This window comes from Mesoplodon mirus (assembly GCF_964341445.2).
Source record: "Mesoplodon mirus genome assembly, chromosome: 13".
Classification (NCBI taxonomy): Eukaryota; Metazoa; Chordata; class Mammalia; order Artiodactyla; family Ziphiidae; genus Mesoplodon; species Mesoplodon mirus.
This window is the reverse complement of record NC_138989.1, coordinates 792,505-816,329: the sequence shown is the minus strand read 5'-3', so window position 1 is coordinate 816,329 and position 23,825 is coordinate 792,505. Positions and strand designations below refer to the sequence as shown.

Sequence of the window (23,825 nt, the reverse complement as noted above, 5' to 3'; positions counted from 1 at the left end):
TGTGCGTAGCCAGCCAGGAGGTTCTTTCTTGTTTCCACCCTTGTGTTCCAACTTGTGCCCAGCTCTTTGCCCTGGGACTCATTCCTTGCCCATTCCTGACCCTGCAGGTGGGGCCTCCCAGGCTGGCTTCTGCCTGGGCTCAGCCAGGAGCCTTTGGTGGGAGACTGTGTGTCCATCACCCTGGATAGGAACACACGGCCCTCAGCACTTCCTGCAAGACCTGGTGTGGGTGTTCCAGGTGGGGCTTGAGGGACTGGGAAGGAGTCACTCCACATCCAACTCTGCCTTCTTGGAGGAAAATTCCACAACTTTCCCCAGCTGTGAGCAAGTCCTCATGTCCCCCCAGCACCTCACATCTATGAGTAGTGACACTGCAAAGAAAGGGAGCCTGAAGCCAATATATTGGTCCTTCAGCAAAGGCTTGATATTCCCAACGTGCTTCCCTGACCCTCCCCATGCAGGCAAAGCACTCTTGCCTGACATCTGGGCTGGAGACCCCAGTGCCAGAGAGGTCTTCCCTGCGACCCTCACCACTATCACCACCTCCATCTCCACTTTCACTCTCAGGATGCTGATGATGGTGGTGGAGACGATGAGGAGGAGGAAGATGGTGAAACAGGTGATGAAGAAGGTGATGGTGGTGATGAGGAAGGTGAGGTAATTTGGGACCCATGATGCCTGGCTCATGACTAAAAGCTATGTGACTTCTAGGTCAAGTTATTCAACCTCTGTGTGCTTCAGTGTCCTCAGTGATAAAATGAGGATAAAAAAGGATTGATCTCACTGGGTTGCTATGACAATTAAATGTCTAGGTAGGAAGATGGAACTCTGGCCATTGATGAGCACTCTAACTGCTAACTATTAATGTCATTGTCATCATGCCCCCAGTCACAGTGTTTGATCAAGGATCCCCACGTGAGTCCAATCACAGTGAACCCTGGGATTTTACTAGGACCGTCTCACTGGGGTCACTGCCCTGGTAGAGTGTGATCGGGCAGCTTCAGTTCCGGGCCATTTTTCCCCAACCTGCACCCCAGGGTGTGAGCCTGGCCAAGAACAGGGCCAACATAGGGGACACCGGAGCTGATGGAGGGAGGCAGGGTCTTGGCAGATTATCTGAAACCCTAGGTCAAGCTGGGTCTGCCCTTTTCAGCAACATGAATAAAGTCCTTTCGTTCTACGTACGCCAGTTGAGTTGGGTTTAGGTTCTTCACAACAGCAGGGGTCCCAATGGATCCTTGTGAGCCTCTGCTGAGCCTTGAGCACAGGTGATAAGTGAAGGATGAGCCATGTGAGGTCTGAAGGGTGAGGGAAGGAGGGAGAAGAGGACATGGCCATGGGCAGCAGCTTGAGCTTCCTCACACCGTGGTGGCCAGGTTCCAGAACTGGCCCATCTCTCATTCCCTTCCAGAAAAGGGTCGTCGTGTACACCCACACAGGTTGTACACTGCACAACTTCAGGAGACGCCAACCTTCAGCACTTAGGCTTTCCAGCCTGTATTTGGAGTGACAATTTTCAGCCCAAATCTCTAAAGGTCAGCTCTGGTCAGGTTAATCATCAATTCTCTGGATCCACCTGAAACAAGGCTTAAAGAGTAACCTGGACAAGCAGATAAGGAAATCCAGGGGCAACAGATATCTGCGGAGACAGGCAGGAACCAGATGAGCGAAGCATCTGGTGGAAGGGAATAGGGAGTGGTAAGGATTGTGGCAGGGAAGCACGGACTCTGCCTAAAGGTGTTCAAATGCCTTGACCTTCCACCTGCCCAAAAAGTGAGCCCACAGCAGAATTCAGATCAAGTTCAGAATCTTTGAAATAAAGATGCTATGCCTTAAGCAAGGATGGAGTCTTACGTTGTCCCTCAGAGAGCCCAGCAGAGCAGGTGCTCGGTGATAACACGGACCTGGGGTAACCTGAGACTCGAGACCTCGTGTGATCTCTGAAGGACCAGAAAATAGGGCTTCTGCGTACGAGTCCAGAGAGTTATAAGCGCAGCAGCTGGTGCGTATCGAGCCCTGTCTACGCTCCAGGACTCGTAAACGCTGTTGGAGAGACATCTACTGCTTACAGATACCTGTGAGCTCCTCTCACTTCCCAGCCCCCTCGTGTTTGGGGGACCCATGTGGCTGCTCTGCCCTGTGTCACTTCAGGGCCACCGCACGACGGGTTGGGGCCTTCCCTCCCAGCACCCTCTTACACGGCTCGGGCAACTGATACCGTTCCAGACAGTAGACCCTCCACCGGCCTGGGTCCCTGAATGCCCACGTGGATAGGAGTAGAATGAGCCTGTGAGAAGCACTGCACTTCCAGCTCCAGCCACACCGTAAGCTAGCCTGTCGTGGCCTAGGCGCTCACCAACAGTTCAAGGCAATGGAGAGGGCAACAGCGCCAAGAGCAGCCGCCGGCCCTCGGAGCGCGCGTGGACGTGCGCCCGAGCCCCCATCCCGGTGGCTCCTGAGCGCCCCCGCCCCGCCCTCCAGGGGTGATTTGCCCAACCTCCCTCCCGTGTCCTCGACGTGCTCCTCCGGCCCGAGTCAGTGGAACCGGAACTTGGGTGTCTGCCGTTTGCAAGAACAGCCAAAGAAAACCCGACAAATCCAAATCCTGCTCTTCTCTGGATTCTCCATAACCGAAGGTAAGTTCTGGAGTTCCAAGGAGCTCAGGAAACGTTTGCTGGACAAACAAAGAAGCCGAGCGTGGCACGGGTGCCTGAGAGCTGCCGGGGCCGGACTCCTCAGGGGCCACTTCCTGCCTGAGGAGGTGGTGGGTGGCATCAGCCCTGACTGAGGGGCAGCCAGGAGCCTGGGAGGGAGTATCAAGCTCCAAGGCACAGGGAACCAGAGAACCCGGGCCCCATCCCCTTGGCTGGGGTTTTCATGCGCTTTTGACAGGTAACGGGGTCGTTTCAGATGCACTCTTTCAGCAAGATGTGCTTGTGACAGAAGACTCAAACTGGATTAAGCCAAAAGGGAATATATTGCATCATGTGTATGTGAAGTCCATGCATAGCACTGGCTTCAGGTACAGCTGGATCCGAAGTTAAAAATGTCGTTAGATCTCAGTCCCCTCAGTCTCCTTGCTCAGTTGTCCTCCATGTGGGATCCAGTCTCTGGCAGGCACTCCCCTTGTGACGGCAAGACCCCAGCTGACACCTGCCTGCCCCCAAGGCCTGAGGGAAGGAGGGAACCTCCCTTCCATGGTCATCACCAAGGCCCTGGGTCATGTGCCCACCCCTGGACCAATCACTGGGCACATAAGTGAGATGTTCCAACTGGCAAGGCTTGAGTGACACACTCACACCTGGAGCCAGAGATGAAGTTAACACCTCCTTAATTTCATGGACTGAGTACAGGAGAGGAGGGATTCCCCAGAGGAAAATCAGGGTGCCAGCACCAAAGACATGCTGCACAATGTATGATGGACAATGCTCACTGTCCACCAAATAGCCATCCATGCCCCTCTTCCTGGCTCACAGAGCCCCATTTTGTTCCTTTAGAGGCAGAAACCCCAGGACCACAGGACAGTCTGACCCCCACCCCCAGCTTTATGACAAATCATATTTGGTTGAAGACTGTCATTAGTAAATCCACCCCGCTTTGCCAGATTTTCACTTTCCCAGCTTCCTTTACAACAATTAATGGCCATGAGACACACTATTCTGGTGATGAGGACTCCTGGGACTTGGCACCACTGTTGCTTTCCTCTCCTCATGGGGTGCTGGAGTGAGGCCATGATGGCTGGAACTGCAGCAATCATGTTGTATCAATAAAACATCAAGTAAGATAAATAAAAGCCAATGCTGTAAGTAGCGTTCTACTTCTTGATTGTTACATGGGTAACACGGAACACATAACATTTTATGAGAATGTGTTGAGCCCTGCACTTTTCCAGCTGGAGACAATTAAGAATTGCAATTAAGAATGGCAACCTGTAATAAGAACACCTACAAAGAGCCTTGTGTTAGCTCAACTAAGAGATTAAATGAGTTAATGCAGGAAAAGGACTTGGAACCACATCTGATAGGTACATTCTCAAAAAGCGATGGCTATTAGTGTCCTTGTCACCATCACCACTGCTGCGCCACCGCACGGTGCTCCCTCCATGGGGAGCTTCTCCCGGCCCCACCTTTCTCTCCAGGTACCGTCCCACACCATGTTCCCCTTCACTGTCACACTCACTGAAAGAGGTGCCTGTGCTTCCTAACCTCACACCCACAGCCAACCAGCCACGGCAGAACCTGGTAACTTCGAGTGTAATGACTTGCTAACTACCCACCTCCAGTGCTGACCGCAGGCCCCCGCAGGCCAGGTCTGTGCCCCTCGAGGTCACACTGCCTTTGCTGCACACACAGATGTCCTGAAAGTCACTGCAGAACCAACAGCTGGCTCCCACAGGCTGGCAGAGCAGAAACGTTTCAGTCCCTGACCGCTGGTCTCATCACAGTCCATGCCTGAGGCACCAAGCTGTAGCTGAGGAGCTATGTGAGGTCTTTTCTGAGCCTGGCTGCACATCCCCTCTACCCTCCTCATCCCCATCTGCATCAGTCAGCTAGTCCACAACATGCTGAGTAACAAACAGCCCCAAGATCCCAGCTTCTTTGGACAAGTGTTTATGGTTCATGTGTTTGGACATTGGCTGGACTGCTCATTTCAGCTGGACTCACTCTACGATGGGCATGCCCAGCACTGTAGCCAGGGCACTCAGTCCTGGGTGTGTCTCACCCTTCCTATCCTCCTGGGTCCAGTGGGCTAGCCTGGGCACAGCCTTCTCACGGCCCTGGCAGTGGCGTAAGAGAGCAAGTGGAAACACACAGGGTCTCCTGAGTCTAGGCTCAGAATGGGCCCATGGCCACTTCCATCCCTTCCATGGACCAAGGCGAGGTTGTAGGGGGCTCAAGGAGGGGGTGCTGGTAGGGGAAGCAACAAACCCCCCTCAGGGTAGCAGCCTGTAGTCATTTCTTGTGGCCACAAAATGGGCAGCTTAAAGCAACAGAAACTCACTCTCTCCGAGTTCTGGGGGCCAGAGGTCTTAGATCAAGGTGCCAGCGGGACTGTGCTCCCTCTGAAGGCTCTGAAAAGACTGCCTCTTTACTGTTGACCTGAACTTAGCAGGATGAGACTGCTGCAACCCTCACCTGCCCAGGTGAAGCCAGTCTGAGTCCAGCCCGACCTGAGGCCCAGGTGCACATCTGAAGCTCCACAGCAGAGGAAGCCAGGCTGGGTTTGGGCTTCTGTCCACTTCAAGTGGAAAAGCCCCAGGGGTCCCCGTGGCCCCGTCCTCCCTCCCACAGGCTGCCACCCCCAACCTGCTGTGCATACCACTCAGGGCCATGTTGGGGACACAGGGACAGTACAGACAGGATCTCCCTGCCTTGCAAACACCCCTTTCTTTCTTTTTTAAATAAATTTATTTATTTATTTATTTTTAGCTGTGTTGGGTCTTCGTTGCTGCATGCGGGCTTTCTCTAGCTGTGGCGAGCTGGGGCTACTCTTCATAGCAGTGTGTGTGCTTCTCATTGCGGTGGCTTCTCTTGTTGCAGAGCACGGGCTCTAGGCACGTGGGCTCCGTAGTTGTGGCTCGCGGGCTCCAGAGCGCAGGCTCAGTAGTTGTGGTGCACTGGCTTAGTTGCTCTGCGGCATGTGGGATCTTCCCGGACAAGGGCTTGAACCTGTGTCCCCTGCATTGGCAGGCGGATTCTTAACCACTGCGCCACCAGAGAAGTCCCCAAACACCCGTTTCTTGCATGAGCCTTCCACTCCTCCAAGGCTGGACCTGCTGGAAGACACCTTCCAAGGAGAATCAGGAAGCCAGGACTCCTGGGGCACCCCAGACAAAGGATACTCAGGGCCCCCAGTATGTGCCGGCACGGAGTCAGGCCCACAGCTGCTCTTCTGGAACTGACGCACCCACGAAGGAGAGGATACCAAGATGGCAGGAGGGAGCCTGTGCCTGGAGAGGCCTCGGGGCCAGGGAGGTGCACTGCCTGTGGGACTGGGCACCGAAGCCTGGCCTTCCGCGATGGGTGGATAGGGGTGGCGGGGACAGCGCTACGGGGTGTTGCCTGTGTGTCTCTAGCATGGCCAGGAGGCTGGGCAGCAGCTGTCAAGATAGAGCCTGGACAAACCCGAGCTCCAGAGGGACCTCTCACAGCCGTCCCAGGGAGCCAAGCCCTTCCTCGGGGCTCCAGGAGGGGCAGGAGATGGAGGAAGCCCCCGGGGCTGCAGCCCAGAGCTGCCTGAGCCTCTCAGGGACGGGGGCTGGTGGATCCTGACTCCGTGGGTGACGCTGGCAGGCCGGGCGCCTTGCAGGGCCCCCGGAGGTGAACTGACGGCTCTCGCTCTCACTTCTGCCTGCCAGAGTGCACGGACTTCTCACGTGGGCAGCCCTGACCGGCCACTCGGGGAGGGGAATTCTGAGAAATGTTCCCACTCAGCTGGGCCGACCCAGCACGAAGCGCCCAACTGCACTTCGGGAAGGAGTGACATCTGAGTTAGGGCTGATGAAGAGGGAGGTTGTGGACGGGGGTGGGGGGGCAGTAGGGGGTCAGGACAGCTGGGAAGCCGCCGAGCAGCAGTGGCTCAGAGCCCAAGCACAGAGCAGGTCCCGAGCAGCAGGAATGAGTGGGGGGGCACGCTTGGGATAAGCACATCCAAATCCCAATCCCCTGGATACCCTGCTCAAAACAGATTCTAGGGACTCCCCTGGTGGTCCAGTGGTTAGGACTCTGCGCTTCCACTACAAGGGACGCAGGTTCCATCCCTGGTGGGAACTAGGAACCCACAAGCCTTGCGGCGTGGGCAAAAAAAAAGACAGAGTCTAATTTCAGAGAGGCCATTGGATTGGCGTAGCCTGGGCCCCTGCTGTGACATATGGGAATATGGTCTCCAAATCTCTACTTCCTTCCTGTAGCAGGGCCACACACACACACACACACACACCCGCCATGAGAATACAGTGCCACCCTCCCCTCCCCACACTGGAGCGGCAGGCCTCAACTTCCTGCCCCATGGGTGGCAGTCTTGGCCGAGAGACTTGCTTTGGACGGGATGTGAGCAGACATGATGAGGCTCAAACATAGACTTTCAAAGTGCCTGTGCGGTGTGGCTTGGCCCCATGAGTTTTGCAAAGAAAATGCCTCAGGTAGCTCACCTCTTGCAGCCTGGGTCCCAGAGAGAGTCCCTTGAAACAGGCCTGAACTTGACCCACAGTCTGAAGCTGAGCCCCTCCAGGAACCTGCAGCCCCACCGGCAAGAAAGAAAGAGTTATGTTCCAAGTCACAGAGATTCCAGGGGCTGTTTGTCACGCAGCAGTAATATGGCAGGAACTAGGACACCTGCCCGTTCCTGGGCTAGGAGAGGGGGGAGCATGCAGTGAGCTGTCCACCCCTCCCAGCCTGCGCCCATGGAGGTAGGCTAAGTGTCCAAGTACATTGAGGCGCTCTGGCCAGAAGGAGGTGGAACGGATGCCGGGAAGGTGGAAACCAACATCATCTCTCACTGTGCTGGAGCAAACAGCTGTTCACAGACGGGGCAGCAGGAGCTGGCCTGTTAGCAGGAGCTCATTTTCTGGCTGTCACCCTACAAGCGAAAAGTATGTTTGAACCCCAAAGGAACAGCCGACTCGGATGATTTATAGGGCCTGAAGCGGCTCTGTGAGGGCAAACTGCATTCTGAATACAATTCCACACCAATTAACTCTGCTCAGAGCCTGACAGAAAAGCGGTGACTCTAACGCAAAGCCAAACAGCGGAGACTGATGGGGCTGACAGGCCACCCTGGAAGCAAATAACTTGCAGCGATGCCTCTCAAAGCTCTGCTGGGGAGGGCACTCTGCTGTGTGTGGTGACCAGGCGAGGGCCTGGCTCTGGGGATGAGACCAGGGGAAGGCTGGGCTTCTGGCCTCACAGCAATGGGCCAGCAGGCTGGGGGTGGGATGGGGGGCTTCTCTCTGGCATTGTCCTGCCCTTGGGGAGGGTCCCCTTTCCCCTGTTGGACTGGGAGGGATGAGTCCTCAGGGATGGGATGAGGCAGGAGAGACCTGGCCTGGCTGCATGCCAGAAAGCTGAGCCCCAGGGGCCTGGAGGGAGCTCGTGGGAAGGCAGAGAAGAGGGAGGAAATCCAGGTCATCAAGAGCCAGGTCCCGCACAACCTGTGATCCCCAGACCCTCAGCCCAGCTTGTTGGAAAGGCAAATCTCCAGGACCGGATGAGTCTCTGGTAGGTTAACAAGCCTCCTGCCCCTGTGTCACTCGAGGTGAAGCTCAGACCACCCACCACAGGGAGCATCGTCATCACGCCCCCACCCAGGGTTCATGGAAGGGACAGCTGATGCAGAGCAGTTAGACCACCTGCCCACAGTCCGATGACAGAAGCTGAGGTTGGAGCCCAGGTCCCAGATGTGCCCTGCCCAGCAGAGTAGCCACCAGCCACAAGGGGCTATTTCATTTCAGATTAAAGTTAATAAATAAAATGTACAATTCACTTCTTTAGTTGCATGAGCCACATCTCAAGGGCTCAAGAGCCTTGTATGGCTGGTGGCCACTGGACTGGACAGCATAGATCCAGAAAGTTCCCATCACTAGCATGGTCTAGAAGCTATCCCTTAGCCACTGTTGGTGTCCGCACTCCAAAGCCCTGCCATGTCTCTCCAGGAACAAGAGGGCAAATGTGTGTGCAAGCAAACAGGTCAAAACGAGAGGCACAGGGGCCCTGCCACCCGTTACACCAGCAGAGAGTGGAGGAGTCAGGCGCTCAGCTCTGCAGGGCTTCTGCGAACCCTGAGAAGCAGGTTTAGAGCCCTGGGAAGGGTACCCAGTCATTCTGTTACGATGTGCATAGCTGGGGGAAAAATGAGCACAAGGCAGGCAGCAGGCTTCGGCCTCAGATCGCCCCACCCTGCCCCTCTCCAGAGGGGAGGTTCCCTGGGCCCAGAATCCTGAGGAGATGGCGGCAGCTGGTCCCTAAGGTGCTGGCTAGCCACCTGGAAATGAATCGAAGGAGGGGGGTTGCTCCCCAGGAGACCTAAGAAACTCAGAGAGGGGTTCCCACAGGGGTCTACAGAGACCCCATCCTTCACCCTGAACGCACATCCAAGCGTCTTCAAGAACAGATGAGCAGACACAGTCATTTCTACACTTGAAAATTTCAACACTAGAACCTGGACCTTCCCAAGCATTGCTCTAGGAGGGTGGGGAAGGGGTGACAAGGAAGGGCCCATAGGAAGCCCCTACAGTCCCCAAGGTCAGTTCAGCAGCCCAGGCTGCAGGTCTCTGAGGCCTCCGGAGCAGGTATGGGGCCTGGAGGCCCCTCTGGGGATGGGCAGGCAGGCCCAAGGGCCTAGATCCAAATGAAACCCGAAAGCATTTCCCCTGGGACCACCCCCCAACACAGGTTTTCTGGCCTTCTGTCCTCAGAGGGGAATTACGGGAGGACGAATGCAAAGCAAGTTTTCTGTGTTCATGACAAGGCTCTTAAAAATCAAAAGGGATGCTGCTGGGGGAAGTCAGAGTTATAACAAAATCTGGAATGGGAAGAGGGGGAGGGGGACCCTGCCCCCACCCCAGAGAGGCTAGGAGAGGCTGCGGGGAGGGCCCAGAGCAGAGGGAGCCTGGCAGGATGGGCCTGGGAGGACTGGAGGATGGTCTGGAGGCCTGAGCTCCCCACCCCCTGTATCCAGAAGTTTGCAGAGCAGCCTTCCCAGCCACCCCCAGGGACAACCCTGCCAACAGCCTGTGACAGCCCGGACCACACAGCTCCCTGCCCTGTGCACGCTGGGGCCCTGGTCTGGCTGCTGGCTGGCCCCTTCTCATCTGGTGGGTCTCAGCTCCGATTGCCACTCCTCAGAGGCCTTCCGGGACCACCCCATGCCCACTTCCTATGACACTTCCCTGTTGGTTTTCTTCAAGTCACCCTTCCATATTACGTTACTCGGCGCTGTGTTCATGTCCTCTCTCACTTCCAAAAGAGCCATCCGTCTCGTCGACTGCGCCACCGACAGTCCCGGGATGTAGGGCATTTGGTAAACATGTGCGAAATGAATGGATGACCTTAGGGTCTGAGGAAGACAGCTGGCCCCTCCCCACCTGCGGTCGGTCCTCACCGCAGCCTCCACCGGAGAAAGAGGAAGGTCCTCCTATACCTAGCTTTCAACTCTCAAGCTGCCCTTTCTCACCCGTTCCTGCCATGATGCAGCCCTGGATGGGGAGCAGCCCCTGCACCCCAAACTGCTGTCTCTGTGCCAACCAGGCACGCCCGGGGCCTCCCACCCAGAGGGGTGAGGTGGGGAACTTGACCCGGGAGAAGGGAGAGGGGCTGCACTTCGTGTAGAACTCCCCCTTCCCAGACTAGAACCCAGAGGTCGGGGTGCCTGGGCAGGGGCCGGTGGAGAGCACAGGGAAGCCGTGGAGGGGCAAGACCAGCCTGCAGGAAGACCCCGGGGGAAGAGGGTCAGGAGACACGTGAAGAAGTCCTGGACTGGGGTGCAGGGTAGTGAGGGGCCTAGAAACTCTCACCCGACTTTCACACGCCCCCACTATGGGCGGAGGTGGTCTGTGCCCCTCCACAAGCAGAGTAAGACCCTTACCCTCCCCTGTATCAGGAATTGGCGGCGAGGACGCCCCACCCTCGGCCCTCGCATCAGGGCTGGGACGAGGACGCCTCATCCATGCTCACCCTGCGGGGGCGGGGGCGGAGGGGGGTGACGGTGAGCGTGGAGAGGCCCCCACTTTTCTGCTCATGCGCTCCCATTTAAAGATTCTTCGGAACGAAGCTGCGCCTGGGGAGGCGCAAAGACGCCCCCCCACCCCGCAACTGAAACAGCGGGCAGCGATCCACCACCCCACACCTCCCACTTTCAGGGACGCTGGCCCAGGTGCAAGCGGAGGGGCGGGAAGGGGGGGCGGCCTCCCAGCTCCCTCCCCTGAGGGGCGGGGTGAGAGCTGGGCGGAGCGCGGCTCGGGCGGGGCGGGGCCGGAGGCGGGGCGGTGGGGCAAAGCCGAGGGGCAGAACGCGGCCTGGGCGGGGCCAGAAGGGGCGGGGCCAGGACGGGGCCAGGGCGGGGCGGGGCTCGCGTCGGCCCTGCTGAAGCGCCCATTTCCTCTGGCGCCGGCTGCCTGGCGGAAGTACGTCAGTTGTTATCCGCTCGGGGCGCCGCTGCCACCGCCGCCTCACGAGCCCAGGCGCCTCATCCCCGGTCTGCGCCCCGCCCGCCCACCGGGCCTCCGCCCAGCCTTCGCCCGCCGCCAGCTGCCCGCCGCCAGTCGCGCATGGGGCGTGCCCCCGGGGCCGCGGCCGAGGGCCGCTGAGCGCCGGCCTCCCCGCCGATGCGCGCGGCCTCCCGAGCCGAGGCGCCCAGGCCGCGCCGGGCCCGGGGCTGAGGCCACCCGCGCGGCATGTCTGGCCCGACCCGCCGCCCGCCGCCGCCCACGGCCGGAGTCGGCGCGATCCGCACCGAGCCCGGCGGTGCCGCGTAGCGCAGCGGCAGCGGAGCGGGAGCCCGACGGCGCGGTCGCAAGGTCACCGCGCGCCATGGAGGCCAAGGTCCGCCAGAGCCGGCGATCGCGCGCGCAGCGGGACCGCGGCCGGCGCCGGGAGGCGGCCCGCGACGCCCGCGATCAGAGCGCGTCGTCGGGGGACGAGCCCGAGCCCGGGCCCGGCAAGGAGAACACGGGCCTGCCCCGCGCGCCCCCGCCCCGCGCCGCCGCCGCGCGTCCCCCGCGCCGCCGCCGCCGCGAGTCCAGCTCGCAGGAGGAAGAGGTCATCGATGGCTTCGCCATCGCCAGCTTCAGCACGCTGGAGGCCTTGGAGGTAGGTGGGCCCCCCGCGAGTATGCTGCCGCGGGGTCGCGAACGGGAAGCCCCTGGGGCATGGGCACACCCACCCCTTAGGGCTCCCCGGGCTGCGTGGGCCCCGCGCGCCCTGCGGGTTGCTCCCGGAGGACCCGGCACCCTGCGTTGGGTGCAGGTGTGTTTGTGTCTTGAGGTGCTGGGGAGAAAAGTCTCTAAATTACACTGTCCGAGCTGGGGGCTGTCTGGCTACTCAGCCGGTCTTTTTTCAGTTGTGTTTCTGTTGCCAAAATATCACTTGATTCGGTTCAGGATGTGCTAGGGAGGTGGACACTGCTGGACTTGGTGGAGGCCGTGATAAAATGGATACATGGGGAATTCCTTCTGTTCCCCTCCTCCTCCTGGAGGTTTCTGTTCAGACGGGGAGAGGGAGGGTCATGTTTTATCCCCCTCTCTGCGACCGCTGTTTGCTGCGTGGTTAATAGGAGGGCAGAAAACTATTGTTTGTCTGGTTGAGTTATCATGGACAATATTTGTTGAGCAAATGCTTCCGTTCTCGCCTGGAACCAAGTGAGTGGAGAAGGAAATGGATGCTGTCAGAGTTGGCAAGTGGACTGGCTGGGGGCTGCGGTCTCCTAGAACCGGCCTGGGGAGGAATGCCGCCTGGCTGCGGAGTCCCGTGGGCCCCAGCCAGCTGGCCAGCCCCTCCCCCCTCCAGGGGCCCCAGGCAGCACTTATTTTGGGGGACCGGCACCCGCTGGGTTTGGGGCCCCAGGGACCGCTCAGTTAACAGCTCCCCTTTTCCTGGGGGTTGGGGGCCAGTGGCCTAGGACTCACCAGTCGCAGAAGCTGAGCTTTGGGGGAAGGGAAGTCCCCACAGTGCCGGTCTCTGCAGTGAGCCCCCTCCCAGGGGTGCCCCGGGTCCGTAGAGAGCCTCAGGGTCAGGTGCTGGCAGCCAGGGAGAGGTGGCCCAGGGACAGGTTTGCCCCTTCTTGTCTGGGCACATGGATACACAGAGGTGGGGCGCCTGTGTCAGAGCTTGTGCGAACGCACAGCCCCAGGATCGTCTGTTGTGCACATCTGGGGGGCCTGAGATGGCTCCTGGGCCTAGGGGTCCTCAGCGAACGCGCTTTGGTGGGGCGTGGTGGCACGTGCCTTGGCTCCGTACTGGGCAGGGGAGGTCCCAGGGCTGTTTTCTGCCTTTGTACAAGCCAAGTCCTGCCCTGCGGCGTCTGAGAGGGGATACACCACCCACCTTCCAGAAGTGTCACCGCTCTGCCCCGTGGGGAAAAGACAAAACCCCTACTGCGGCCTCCAAGGCCCTGCGTCCCATCAGCTGGCCTCTGCCACCTGACATCCTCTCCCACCAGCATATCAGCCCCTTTCAGGTTTTGCCTCAGGGCCTCCGTACTTGCTGTTCCCTCTGCCTGGGTGGTTTGGCGCCTTCATGTCTCCGACGCAAATGTCACTCTGAGAGGCCCTCTCCGGGCATGGCCTGAAGCAGCATGCCTTTCCCCCCAGTGTCCATCTCCCCGTTTTATTTCACAAACTTTCTTTGCTGTCAGTTACCACTCTTTCCGAAGCTGTCTGCTCTGTTGTGAAGCCCTCCCCGCCAGAACTTGTAGCTGAAAGAGAGCAGGCACCGTGTCTGTGTCTGTGTGTGTGTGTGTGTGTGTGTGTGTGTGTGTGTGTGTGTGTCCCCTGCGGGGTCCTAGTGCCCTATACGTGTTTGTGGAGTGAACCAGTGAGAGGAGAAACTGAGGTTCAGGAAAGCTGCGCCCAGGGTCACTCAGTGCACCTGTTGGGTCCACACGCTGCCTGCAGTGGCTCTGGCTGCACCCCTTCTGCATCAGGGGCCAGAAAGTGCAGCCTCGGCTTTAGGGGACTTCTGCAGGCTCAGACCAGTCCCGGCCGGGTCATAGTGAGACTGAGCTTGCTTTCTGCTTGGCATTCACACAGCCGCATCACCGCAGGGCCACTCCATGCACCTTTCTCTGCCCTTCTGAGCCAGGGAGGAGTCTGCCTGCCTTGGAAAGTACGGGGCTTCTGGACGAGTCATAACTTCTAGATCAGCCCCGCTTGTTTGGCCTCATTTCTTGCTAAAGTGTAGTGGTTTTCCCCCAGAGTTCAGATAGTTGATAATGAGGCTGATAGTGACAGCTAGCACTCAGCAAATGAGTGCGCTCTACCAGGTGCTGTTCTGAGGCCTGCTTGTCCCCACGGCACAGATGAGGACACTGAGGCCCGGCACCATGAGCGTTGAGGCCTCAGCCTGCCTGGTCTCAGAGCTCTGCCAGGCCCTTGGGAGTCCGTCTTGGCCTCCATGCGGACACGGGCTACCACCTCTGGAGCATAACCTAATGTTAGGTGTGGCCCTGCTCAGGAGGTGGGACCTGTGCGCGGTGCCAGTGTCCCTCAAGTCCTCCTTACCTTTGTCCTGAGGATGCAGGCCCCCTCACCTCTGCCCGGGTAAGGCCTTCCTGCCCCTTGCGTCCCGGGCAGGTCCCAGGCACCCTCACCCTCTACCCTGTGTACCTGAGTCTGCCCCTGAGGGAGGATGAGACCGATCCCTGCCTCTAGGGTAGCTGAGAGGATCACCGCCACCTCTGTTAGGTGCTGTGGACACAGCAGGAGCTCCACAGTGTGGCGGTGATGTCGGCTGAGGGCAGCACCTGATTTGGCCTGGCTCAGGATGTGTCCACAGTCCTGGGGATAGAGTTGTCTCCTGGAATCCTGGGTCGGGCGGCTGGAGTCCAGCGTCTGAGCTGAGGGTGTTCAGAGGCCACAGTCTGGACAGGGGGTCACACACCTGAGCCCTCATCCCCATCGGCTTTCTGAGTCTCTATCTGTCCGTGTGGGGGCACTGAGCAGGTAGCAGCGGGACAGCAGTCTTGTGGTTGGGGCAGGATGGGGGCTCTTTCTTCTGTTCTCACTGACCAGGGACATTTGGGACAGACTGATGGACAGCCTTTGCTGTCCCTCTGATTCCTGTGATGTCACCACCTCCCGGTGTGTTGACCAGAAGCGATGGGAAGGCCCTTGAGGGCAGGCCAGAGCAGCACTGTGGTTCTCTCCCCAGGTCCTCTCAACCTTTCTTCCCTATGGCAGATCTGCCCTCCGACCGCAGGGCAGGTTGTGCGGGCCCCGAGGTCTCCCGGGAGGTCGCCTCACGGGCAGTCAGGACGTGCCCAGCAGACCTACTGTGCACCTCCTGGGGCTTTCCCTCAGGGCCGCCAGCCCTTGCCCTCAGCACCATCTCTGCAGGTCTGGAGAGAAAGCATTTGCCGCTAGAACCACTCTTCTGGTTGGGCATCCATATGATTCTTTGTTAATTTGCTTTTAAAACAGCAAAACACTTTTACGTGCTTCAAAAGTCAAGCTTTATGACAAGGTGTATTTTGAAAAAAGTCAGCTCCCAACTCAGCCTCCTTCAGTGACTACTCTCGCCAGCCCCTGGCTTTTCCAGAGCATGTTGTGCAGCTGTAACCACGCTTTCAGTCTCGTGTCTCCTTTTTTGCAGCAGGAAAAGGTTATTTACCACATCTGTACACATGTCTGGGAGGTGTGTACCCGGGAATAGAGATGGAAAGGAAAAGACCCCACATTTTAGCTGTGGTCACAGGTGGCTGCCTTCCTCTAATTCTGTTTCCTACACGCTGACCAACACGTGTTACTCTTATGAGCACAGAGCACACCCCGAGGCTGCACGTGAGCTGCTGCATGTGGAGTCGTGCCTGCGGAGCCCTGCCGCTGCTGCACACCACGCGGGGGCTGCCCAGGGGCTTGCTGTGCATTTCCCCTAAAAATAATGGCGCTTTTCCAGCTTGGGAGGCGAGCCTCACGCCCGCTGAGCGGTGGGGTCTGGTCTGGACCTGGCCCCGTGGGGGGTCGGGGAGTCGGTGAGGGGTGCCGAGACGCCCCCTACCCCCGGCTACATCAGGAGGCTCAGTGGTGGCGGTCTGTCTTTGGGCCGGGTTCAGCGGCCCACGGGGGCGGAGAATGCGTGGTCTGTGCCGGCTCTGGGTGCTCAGGGAGCTGGGGTGTAGCCCCCGTGGCCCATGGACGGAAGCCCATGCTATTGGTTTGCCTGGGGGGCCACGTGTCCAGCCCAGCCCTCTGACGGGGAAGCAGGGCTGAGACCACGCAGATGATTGGGCTCTGTGAGGAGAGCCAGCAGCCAGAGAAGCCTTCAGCTTGGAGAGCGTCCGAGCCTCCAGGCCAGAGCACCTCCTCCAGGCTGCCTTCTAGTCTTCAGATGGGGAGACTGACGCTGGGCGGGGGGACAAGTCCTTGCCCAGGATCTGCCCGCCACAGTCCCAGTCCACAGATGGGAAGAGGCAGGGGGTGGTCCTGCGTGACATCGAAGGGGCGGCCTTGTCCTGTGCCGCAGGAGCACCGCTGTGGCCCGGGCCGGCTGTCCCACCTCTAGGGAAGGGCCGTCCCTTCTGAGCACCGTGGGGACCGACGCCAGACTGCAGAGCCTGAGGCTGCAACAGGCTGGGAGGGCTCAGCTGCGTCCCCCGCGTCGCCATGTATCCATCACGGGCAGTAGGATCACAGAGTGAACACGCAGAGGTGACACCCAGCGTGGAGGCAGCCACAGTCCTGACGGACGGTCAGCTCATTACCCTCGCCTGCCCCTGAGCACAGGTGAGGGTCTTGAGCCCCGTGCAGGGGGCCAGGGCCATCTCCTGCGCTCCGGCACGCTGGCCCACTCCCCTGCTCCCATGGCTGGGGCTTGCGCGCACAGCACTTGTGGCCCCTGGGCCTTGGTTCCCCTGTGTGTCCCACCCACACTGTGAAGGCCGGCGGGGGACTGATGACAGGAAAGGTGGCGGACGTCTGTCTCCCCACGGCCGCCCTCTCCCAGGCGCCTGGAGGCTGTGCTGCGCCTGCGGCAGAGCGCCGTGGGCCCCCGCGGCCAGCAGCCTCCCCTTCCCACAAGCTGCGTTTGCCCCAGTGGTGCGGCCCGGGGGCAGCTGCACCCCGCTTTCCCTTTGCCCCACCCTGGCTTCTGGGCAGTGTGCGCATGTCTGCGCCGCGGAGGGCTGGGGACCCGGGTACGTGTGTCAGGCGGGCAGAGTCGGCCTTCTGTAGGAGGGATGCTGGCACCTGGAAACCACCCTACCATGGGCGTGGGGTCACTGTGAGCTGGGGGCCACCAGTGACAGCAGTGGCACTCAGTGAGACACCTGCTGGGGACACCACCATCCTGGCCCTGACCCGTGTGGTTCACGTGCTCTGCGCGGAGCCCTGGGAGCGGGGAGCCATGGTCACGGGGGCCCTGTGCAGATGGGGAGACTGAAGCATTGGCCTGGCCTCTGCCACTCACCTGGGGCAGGGCCCAGGTGCCTGCTGTGGTCTCGCTGCCCAGGCCGTGCTGCCCGCCGGCCCGCCGGCCCGCACTCCTCTGCCGAGAGCCCCTTTCTGCCTCCTTGGTGACCGGCGTACCTGCTGGCCCTGGTGCCCCTGAGGACGTGTCCCCGGGTGCAGTCTTGTGAGGCCCCTGGGCAGCCGGGCCGCCTCCCAGTCAGAGGTTTTCAGCACCGTGGGTTGCGTAGCCGAGCCGCGGCCCCCCTCAGCCAGCCCTGGCGGCCCCCCCACTCCTGGACGCCTGCTCTGGACCGTCTCGTCGCTCTTGCTCCTTGCGGCCCAGGCAGTGGTGACCCCGAGGCAGGCGAAGGCAGGCTCGCATGAGTCTGCCGGGCCTCTGGCAGCGACCGCCGGCCACCAGGGAGGGCTCTGACCCGTCCTTCTCTCCTGACTCACTGAGCATCGATAAGCAGTGCCCGTGCCGGCTGCAGGCTTGGCTCCAGGCAGATAGGTGACTAGACTCGCCGGAGGCTGGGGGGAGGTCACGGGCTGTCGTGACAGCGTCCGCAGTGCAGGCCAGGCGGCTGCTGGGCGGGAGCCGGCACGGGTGGGGCTCTCAGGTGGAGACGCCTGGGGAAGGTGGGTGAGGCGCTCGGCAGCTGGGGTGAGGGTGGGGACATGGGTGGTCACTGGGGTCACCTGAGGCGCTTTCTCCCTCGGGAGCTGGAATCTGAAACCTTCATGGGGTCAAGTGCTTTGGGGACTTGGGCAGATGTACTTGGCTCCAGCTGGGTGTGGAGAAGCTTCCAGTGCCCTGGTTTCCCACAGTAGTCCTGGAAGGAAAACACGCTGCACTGCGCTGCTCCCTTCGTTCAGCTCCCCAGGCCTCTGTGGGAATGTGGCGGGCGAGCTGATGGGATCCCGGTGGGCACGGCAGGCACATGAGGGCGGGGACTGCCGGGTCACCCCCTGGCCTGGGGAAGCGTCTCAGTGGCCCAGGCGCTGCTCCCTCCTTGGAGCAGCCGTCTGGGGAGGTCGCTGCCCTCTGGACACCGCACGGAGCAGCACACGCTGACCGGCCGCGGGTGCCTGCAGGTCCCAGACAAGGGGGGCTTCTCTGGTGAGAGCTTAGCGTCAGCCAGAGACTGGTGAGCGGAGCCGCCATCTGTGGAGGCACACGTGTGGCCCTGGCAGGGGGCCGCCGCTCACACGCCACTGCCAGGGAGGAGTGGGCGGCCCGAGTCCGGCCCCGGCTGCGGTGATGCCAAGTCACCGAAATAGGAGCGCCGGCCTTCGGGGCCTCGGCTCACTTCATCCTCCCAGCAGTCCTTGCAGTGGGTGCTTGCTGTTCCATTGTATAGACGAGAAAACTGAGGCATGGGGGTTAAGTCACTTTTTGAGTCTACATGGCTGGCAAGTGGCAGAGCGGGATGGGAACCAGGCACAGGGCGTAGGTCTGTGCTGCGCCTTGGGGGCTGGGGGTGGAGGCCATGTGACCAGAGAGCGGCAGGGCTCCCACCTGTCCAGCCTGGGCTTCACCTTTCTGGCCTAGGGCTGCGTGTCTGGCCACCCTGCCTTTCCTGTCCTTGCGAGGGAGGGGCCTCACAGTTTCACGCTGAGTCAAGAGTTGACCCTGTGAGGATCAGGTTCCTGGTGGGTCCTCCAGACCAGCTTCCATGGGAGCTCCAGCCCTGCGTGGCCATCAGCCACGTCCTGAATCCTCTCCCCTGGCCCTGTCCCACTGGTCGCCCCCAATCTGACATATTGTGCCACCTCGGGTGCCTGGCAGCTGCCACCCTCCCTGCAAATTCTGCAGCCTTGGGTGGAGTGTTCTTGTGGCCCCAGGGCTCCCGTCTCTGTACGAGCCAGTCCCCACAGGGACCGTGGGTCTGCCACGACCCCATCACTCAGCTGACCTTACACACCACAGCTGTCCCTTCTGCCCCCCAGCCCTGGACCCACATGCTGGTCCTCAGACCCTGGCAGGCCCCTGGCCGATGCTTTTCCCACGTGCTGCCTGGCCTGCCCTCAGCCCTGGCTCCGCCCGCGGCCCCAGTGAGGATTTGTCAGACAGGAATGTTCATAGACTCGTCTGGATACAGCCAGGGGCCCCTGGCTCCGGAGATCACATCTCTGCCTGGCCCAGATCCCCTAGGGGTCCCTGTCTGTCATCTGTGGAATGAACCCATGTTCCCCTCGAGGCCTGGCCCTACCCATCTCCTCACCTCAGTCCCTGCACCCAGGAACGCCTGCCTTGGGGCCTTGGCCCAGCTCTCGCCATCACCCAGGAGCAAGTTTAGGATGCTTCTTCCGAGGCCCTACCAGCCAGCTGAGGTGGCCAGTGAAGCTAGTGAGTGTCTCCCTCTCCTCACGTGTGGCCCCTGGCAGCCCTGTGCCTGCTCCGGGTCGCAATTTCCTCGTCTAGGGAGTGACAAGGTGGAAGTACCTGCCGCGTGGTCCTGCGCCCTCCCCATCGCCCCCTCGAGGCCCTTCTCTGAGCTTGTTTCTCTTTGTGCCCCGCCCGGACGGAAGGCAGGCACGAGATGCTTCAGCAGCAGCGGCCCCGGCCCCCGCAGCTTCCCCTGCCGGGCCAGGCAGGCCTCGGCAGCAGCTGTGCAGGTTCTGGGGCCGAGGGGGAGCTCCCAGGGCCACGAGCTTGAGAGCGGCTGTGGCAGTCGTGGGCGAGTGTGGGATGTGCTGTCTGGGCGCGGAGGAGCTGGCGGTCAGGCCGAGAGGGGCCTGGACAGCCTGACCTCGCAACGCCACCGTCAGGACAGCGGCTGTGACCGTAAATCCCAGGCAAGTGTGGGGCAGAGGGTGGCCCAGGCCATCGGCCAGGGTCACGGTGGGAGACCCACACGTGGACGTGGTCTTGGGTGGTGGCTCAAGCGGATCCACAGGGCGCAGACCTGGGCAGGCCGGCCGCCTTCTTCCACCAGGCGTCGTCTGGCTTGTCTTCAGCAATGGGGTAGGTCTGTGTTTTGTTTCCAGGTGACTCTTCTTTGTCCCGGCACACTGCGGGGGCTCACTGGATATGTGAAGGGGTGGGTACAGTGCCTGGGAGGCGCCTCCCTCCTGGAGGGGCTCCCCACTTGCATGCAGGGGGCTGGTGCTCGGGAAGCACTCCAGATGCCGTGGTCGTCCCGCTGGAGGCCCGGCTCCCGACTCCCAGCTCCCTGACCATCTGCCATCCAGCCATGCCGGCCTCACCAGGTGTTCAGCGGGCCAGCGGGAAACGGACCCAGAGGGACCAGGGTGCAACGAGGCAGGTTCCGGAAGCTTCTGGAGCAGCTGAGGTGTCAGTGAGGCCTTCAGGAAATGGTCCTCAAGGGCCAGGTGACTCTCAGGCAGGATGACTTACCTGCGGGGTTGGCACACTGGGCGTGGGGTTGAGGAGAAGACGGGCAACGGTGCCTGTGCGGTGTGAGTGTGACTTAGGCGATGGACGGGTCAGGGAGGACAGTTCTGTCCCAGCAGCATAGCTGGAGGGGGCGACTGGACCTGGTCCCCACGCCAGGGTGGGGACAGCCGGGCCAGCTCCCAGTTCAGCGTTCAAGCCCGGAGAGAGGTCAGCCGCAGGTGCCGGAGGTGTCCCCGGCCTTCCTGTGCCTGGAGCAGGGCCCAGGGTGGGGGTCAGGCCAGGCAGAGGGGCCTTCTCACCCTTCCATCCTGGCCCCCAGCCCACAACGTGGGCAGGGAGGGGCTCTGGCGAAGGCTGTCTAAATGAAGGAAGATGCTGTCGTCGTGGTTCACGGGTCCTCCCCAGTTTCTCTAGGACTTCCCTGATTTTGGCACTGAAGTCCCACGTCGTCGCCAGAACTTTCTTAGTCCCAGGCAGGCATGGAGGGTTGGTCACTTGGGGGTGTCGGGCACCAGTTGCTGGCGGGTGGTGCAGAAGCTGCCTCCTATCTGGCTAGGGCGAAGGGGAGGGGTTCCCGCTTCGGGAGAGACCCTGCGCTAAGCCACCTGCTGCCCCGACCACAGGAAAGGAGCACCTGCACATTGCGTCTCTGAGGCATGGGGAAGGGGGGGCGGGGCATGGGGGCTGCGGTTTTACCCTGGGTGGGGTAGGGGGAGTTTGAGCCAAAACTTGCAGGTGAGGGGGAGTGAGCCATGTGGGTGCCAGGGCAGAGGGAACAGCCGCGCCAAGGCCCTGAGGCAGACGTGCTCTGAAGGGCATCCGGGTCGGGGCATGACAGCCTGCCCAGTGAGCCATGGGTGAGGCTCTGAAGGTAGAATGGGTGGGGCCGCACTCAGACTGGACGTGGGTGGGATGTGGCATGAGCTCCTGGAACCATGGAGAGCAGGGGCCTGAACCATGAGTCGGGAGGGCTGCTGGGGCCCTCAGGTCCAGAGCTTCTGGGAGAAGGCAACCTCCGCCACCCGCAGCCTCCTGGCCCCTTATGGGGACGGGTCTCCAGGCCCAGGGTGACATGGACATCCCACAAAGCCTTCCTCCAGGAGGTGGAGGGACAGTGGTGAGGGCTCAGGTGGGCCCTCTGCCTTCTTGCTCCTGGCGGCGAGAGTTGCCCAAGTTTGCTGACGAGGGGTGAGCTCTATGGGCTGGGGCCCAGGGACTGGGGAGCAGACCCCAGCGTGGTTCGCAGAGTAGAGGGGCCTCGCCTGGTCAGAGGGGTGTGGCCGCGCCTTTGCCTGCAGGGTCTGGGGACCTGAAAGGGCCTGATCCAGGTGGGAGCAGGCAGCCTCAGCCCCCAATGAGGGGAATCGTTCCGAGTCTGTGTTTACTAGTTGTAATTGCTTTTATCTCTCCATGGTCGGTTTACAGAAGCGAGTGAGAAACTGTATCGGTGCTGCATAGCAATCGTGTTGAGGGGAGCTACAGGTGGTCACGTAAAATCGCTGCGGGAAGATCTAGTCTGATTTCACAGCAACATGCCCACCCCCGCCCCCGTGGTCCGGGAGGGTCAGAGGGCCTGGCTACTGCCAGGGGCTTCGCTGCAGGGCCATTGCCTCAAGTCAGTGGCGGCCCGCAGTGTGGCTCAGAAGTGTGGCTGTGGGTAAAACCCCCGCACGCCTCAGCCTCGCTTCTCCCTGCAGGCCTGGGCACAGCCGCCGCGCCAGTCTACAGATGAGGAAACTGAGGCCAGTGAGGGCAGAACTCTGGCACTGCGTGTGCCCAAGCACGGCTGAGCCTTCAAAACGGGCCCAGACACCCCCCCACGGGGCTGGCGTCACAGGCGAGGGCAGCCCCAGCCTTGGGCCCCAAGCTCAGGCCTGGCTCGCGCTCACCAGCAGTGTGGACTGAACAGAAGCCCAGGGAGCCCTGCGCTCATTCTCACGGCAGCGGCTTGGGGTGGGAGCGGCTGCATCTGGACCCTGGTAAGCCCTGCTCCAGAGAAATCCTCCTTCCAGGAGAGGAAACTGGCAGGGCCGTTGGCTTAGAGTTCATCCTCTCGAACCTTCAGGCGGGAAACACTATGGGCCTCTCTTGGAGCCGGGACGTGTGCAGCACGAGGCCTCCTGCCTGCGGAAGCCAGGAGAGAGCCCGCAGTCCTGCCGTCCCCTCCGTCTGCACAGGCCCGCGCCTGGTGCACCTCAGCCCGGCCAAGGCAGGTGGCTTTCCTGCTCCCCCCATTCTTCCAGATGCAGAAGGTCCTGCCCTGGGCCCCACCTGCCACTGTGGGCTGTGGCCAGGATGGAGCTGGACTGAGTCCAGGCCAGGGGAGAGGCACTGGTGTTTCAAAGATTCTGACAATCTAGTTGTTTTTAACGAAAAACAACAGAATGCCAGGTTTACAGGTTTACAGAAGATGTGACGAGTTAGAACAGTCTCTGGTTGACAGATGCGTCCTTTTTAACCACATGAACGATGCGGTGGCCGGATGTGTCTGGAGAGATGACCTAAAATTTTCCTGAGGCCCTTCCAGAACCTGTGGAGGGGCCGAGGTGGGTCCCGGAGCGCGGCGGGGGCGGGTCTGTCTGAGGCGCTCACCACGCGAGTCAGCACCACGCTTGCTTCGCTGCACGTCTGCCCTGTCCTTCTTCTTTGTTCACAAATGCTTGTTAGAAAGGTCCCGTGTGTCCCCCCCGGGGCAGGCTGCCCCTGTAGATTCATGGTTAGTAGTGGACACGTTTTCTGTGTTTGCTCAGACGCACCACGGGCAGCCCTGTTCTGTTCCAGGGCTCAGACATGAGAGCCCAGAGGTTATCCCCCGGGCTAGAAGCAGTCTTCGTGACTTTAGCCAGGTAGGTCAAAAGTGGCCTCGGGTGGCCCTAGAAAGACCGAGGAGGGTTCTTGCTCCCTTCCTGCCCTGTAAAGGCAAGGCTCACCCTGCAGTGCCGCGGGACGTGCGCATCTTGGGACCAGGTCACACGGCGGCAGGATGGCTAGTTACTCTTTCCGGAAGGAGGTGGCCCATGGGGAGGTGGGGAGAGATAACTTGCCACTTTCTGTGGTGATGAGAAGGTCAAGGTGGCCCACGGTGGGGGGGCTCCGAGGTGGGGAGTCGAGAGGCCCGTTGTCAGGGCAGGCTTGGGCCCAGGGCCTGACCAGCATGGCCACAGCCCAGAGACTCACGTCCTGCCCGGGGCCCCAGGGTCTCCAGGGTCCCGGGTGTGCGGGGCGGGGTTGCCTCAAAGCCCCGCCTCCCGACGCCCGCCGACGCCTGCCCGTGCCAGCCTGGCCCCAGACGGGAGGCCGTGTGGACGGGGCTTCATTTCCACCGCAGACTGAGTGCGGCAGGCGTCCCCTGCCTGCGGGCGGGCCTCG

At 60.9% G+C, this 23,825-nt stretch overlaps 1 protein-coding gene across 10 annotated transcripts in view; it reads left to right on the top strand.

Moving 5' to 3' along the window:
- The first annotated feature begins 11,119 nt into the window (after positions 1-11,119).
- The window catches only part of FBRSL1 (fibrosin like 1), an 83,494-nt gene continuing 70,788 nt past the window's right edge, over positions 11,120-23,825 (top strand). For all 10 annotated transcript variants that reach the window (XM_082640012.1, XM_082640008.1, XM_082640007.1 and 7 more), the window contains exon 1: positions 11,120-11,804. In XM_082640012.1, the coding sequence (XP_082496138.1) occupies positions 11,526-11,804 (279 nt within the window). In that variant the 5' untranslated portion in view covers positions 11,120-11,525. The remainder of the gene's footprint in view (positions 11,805-23,825) is intronic.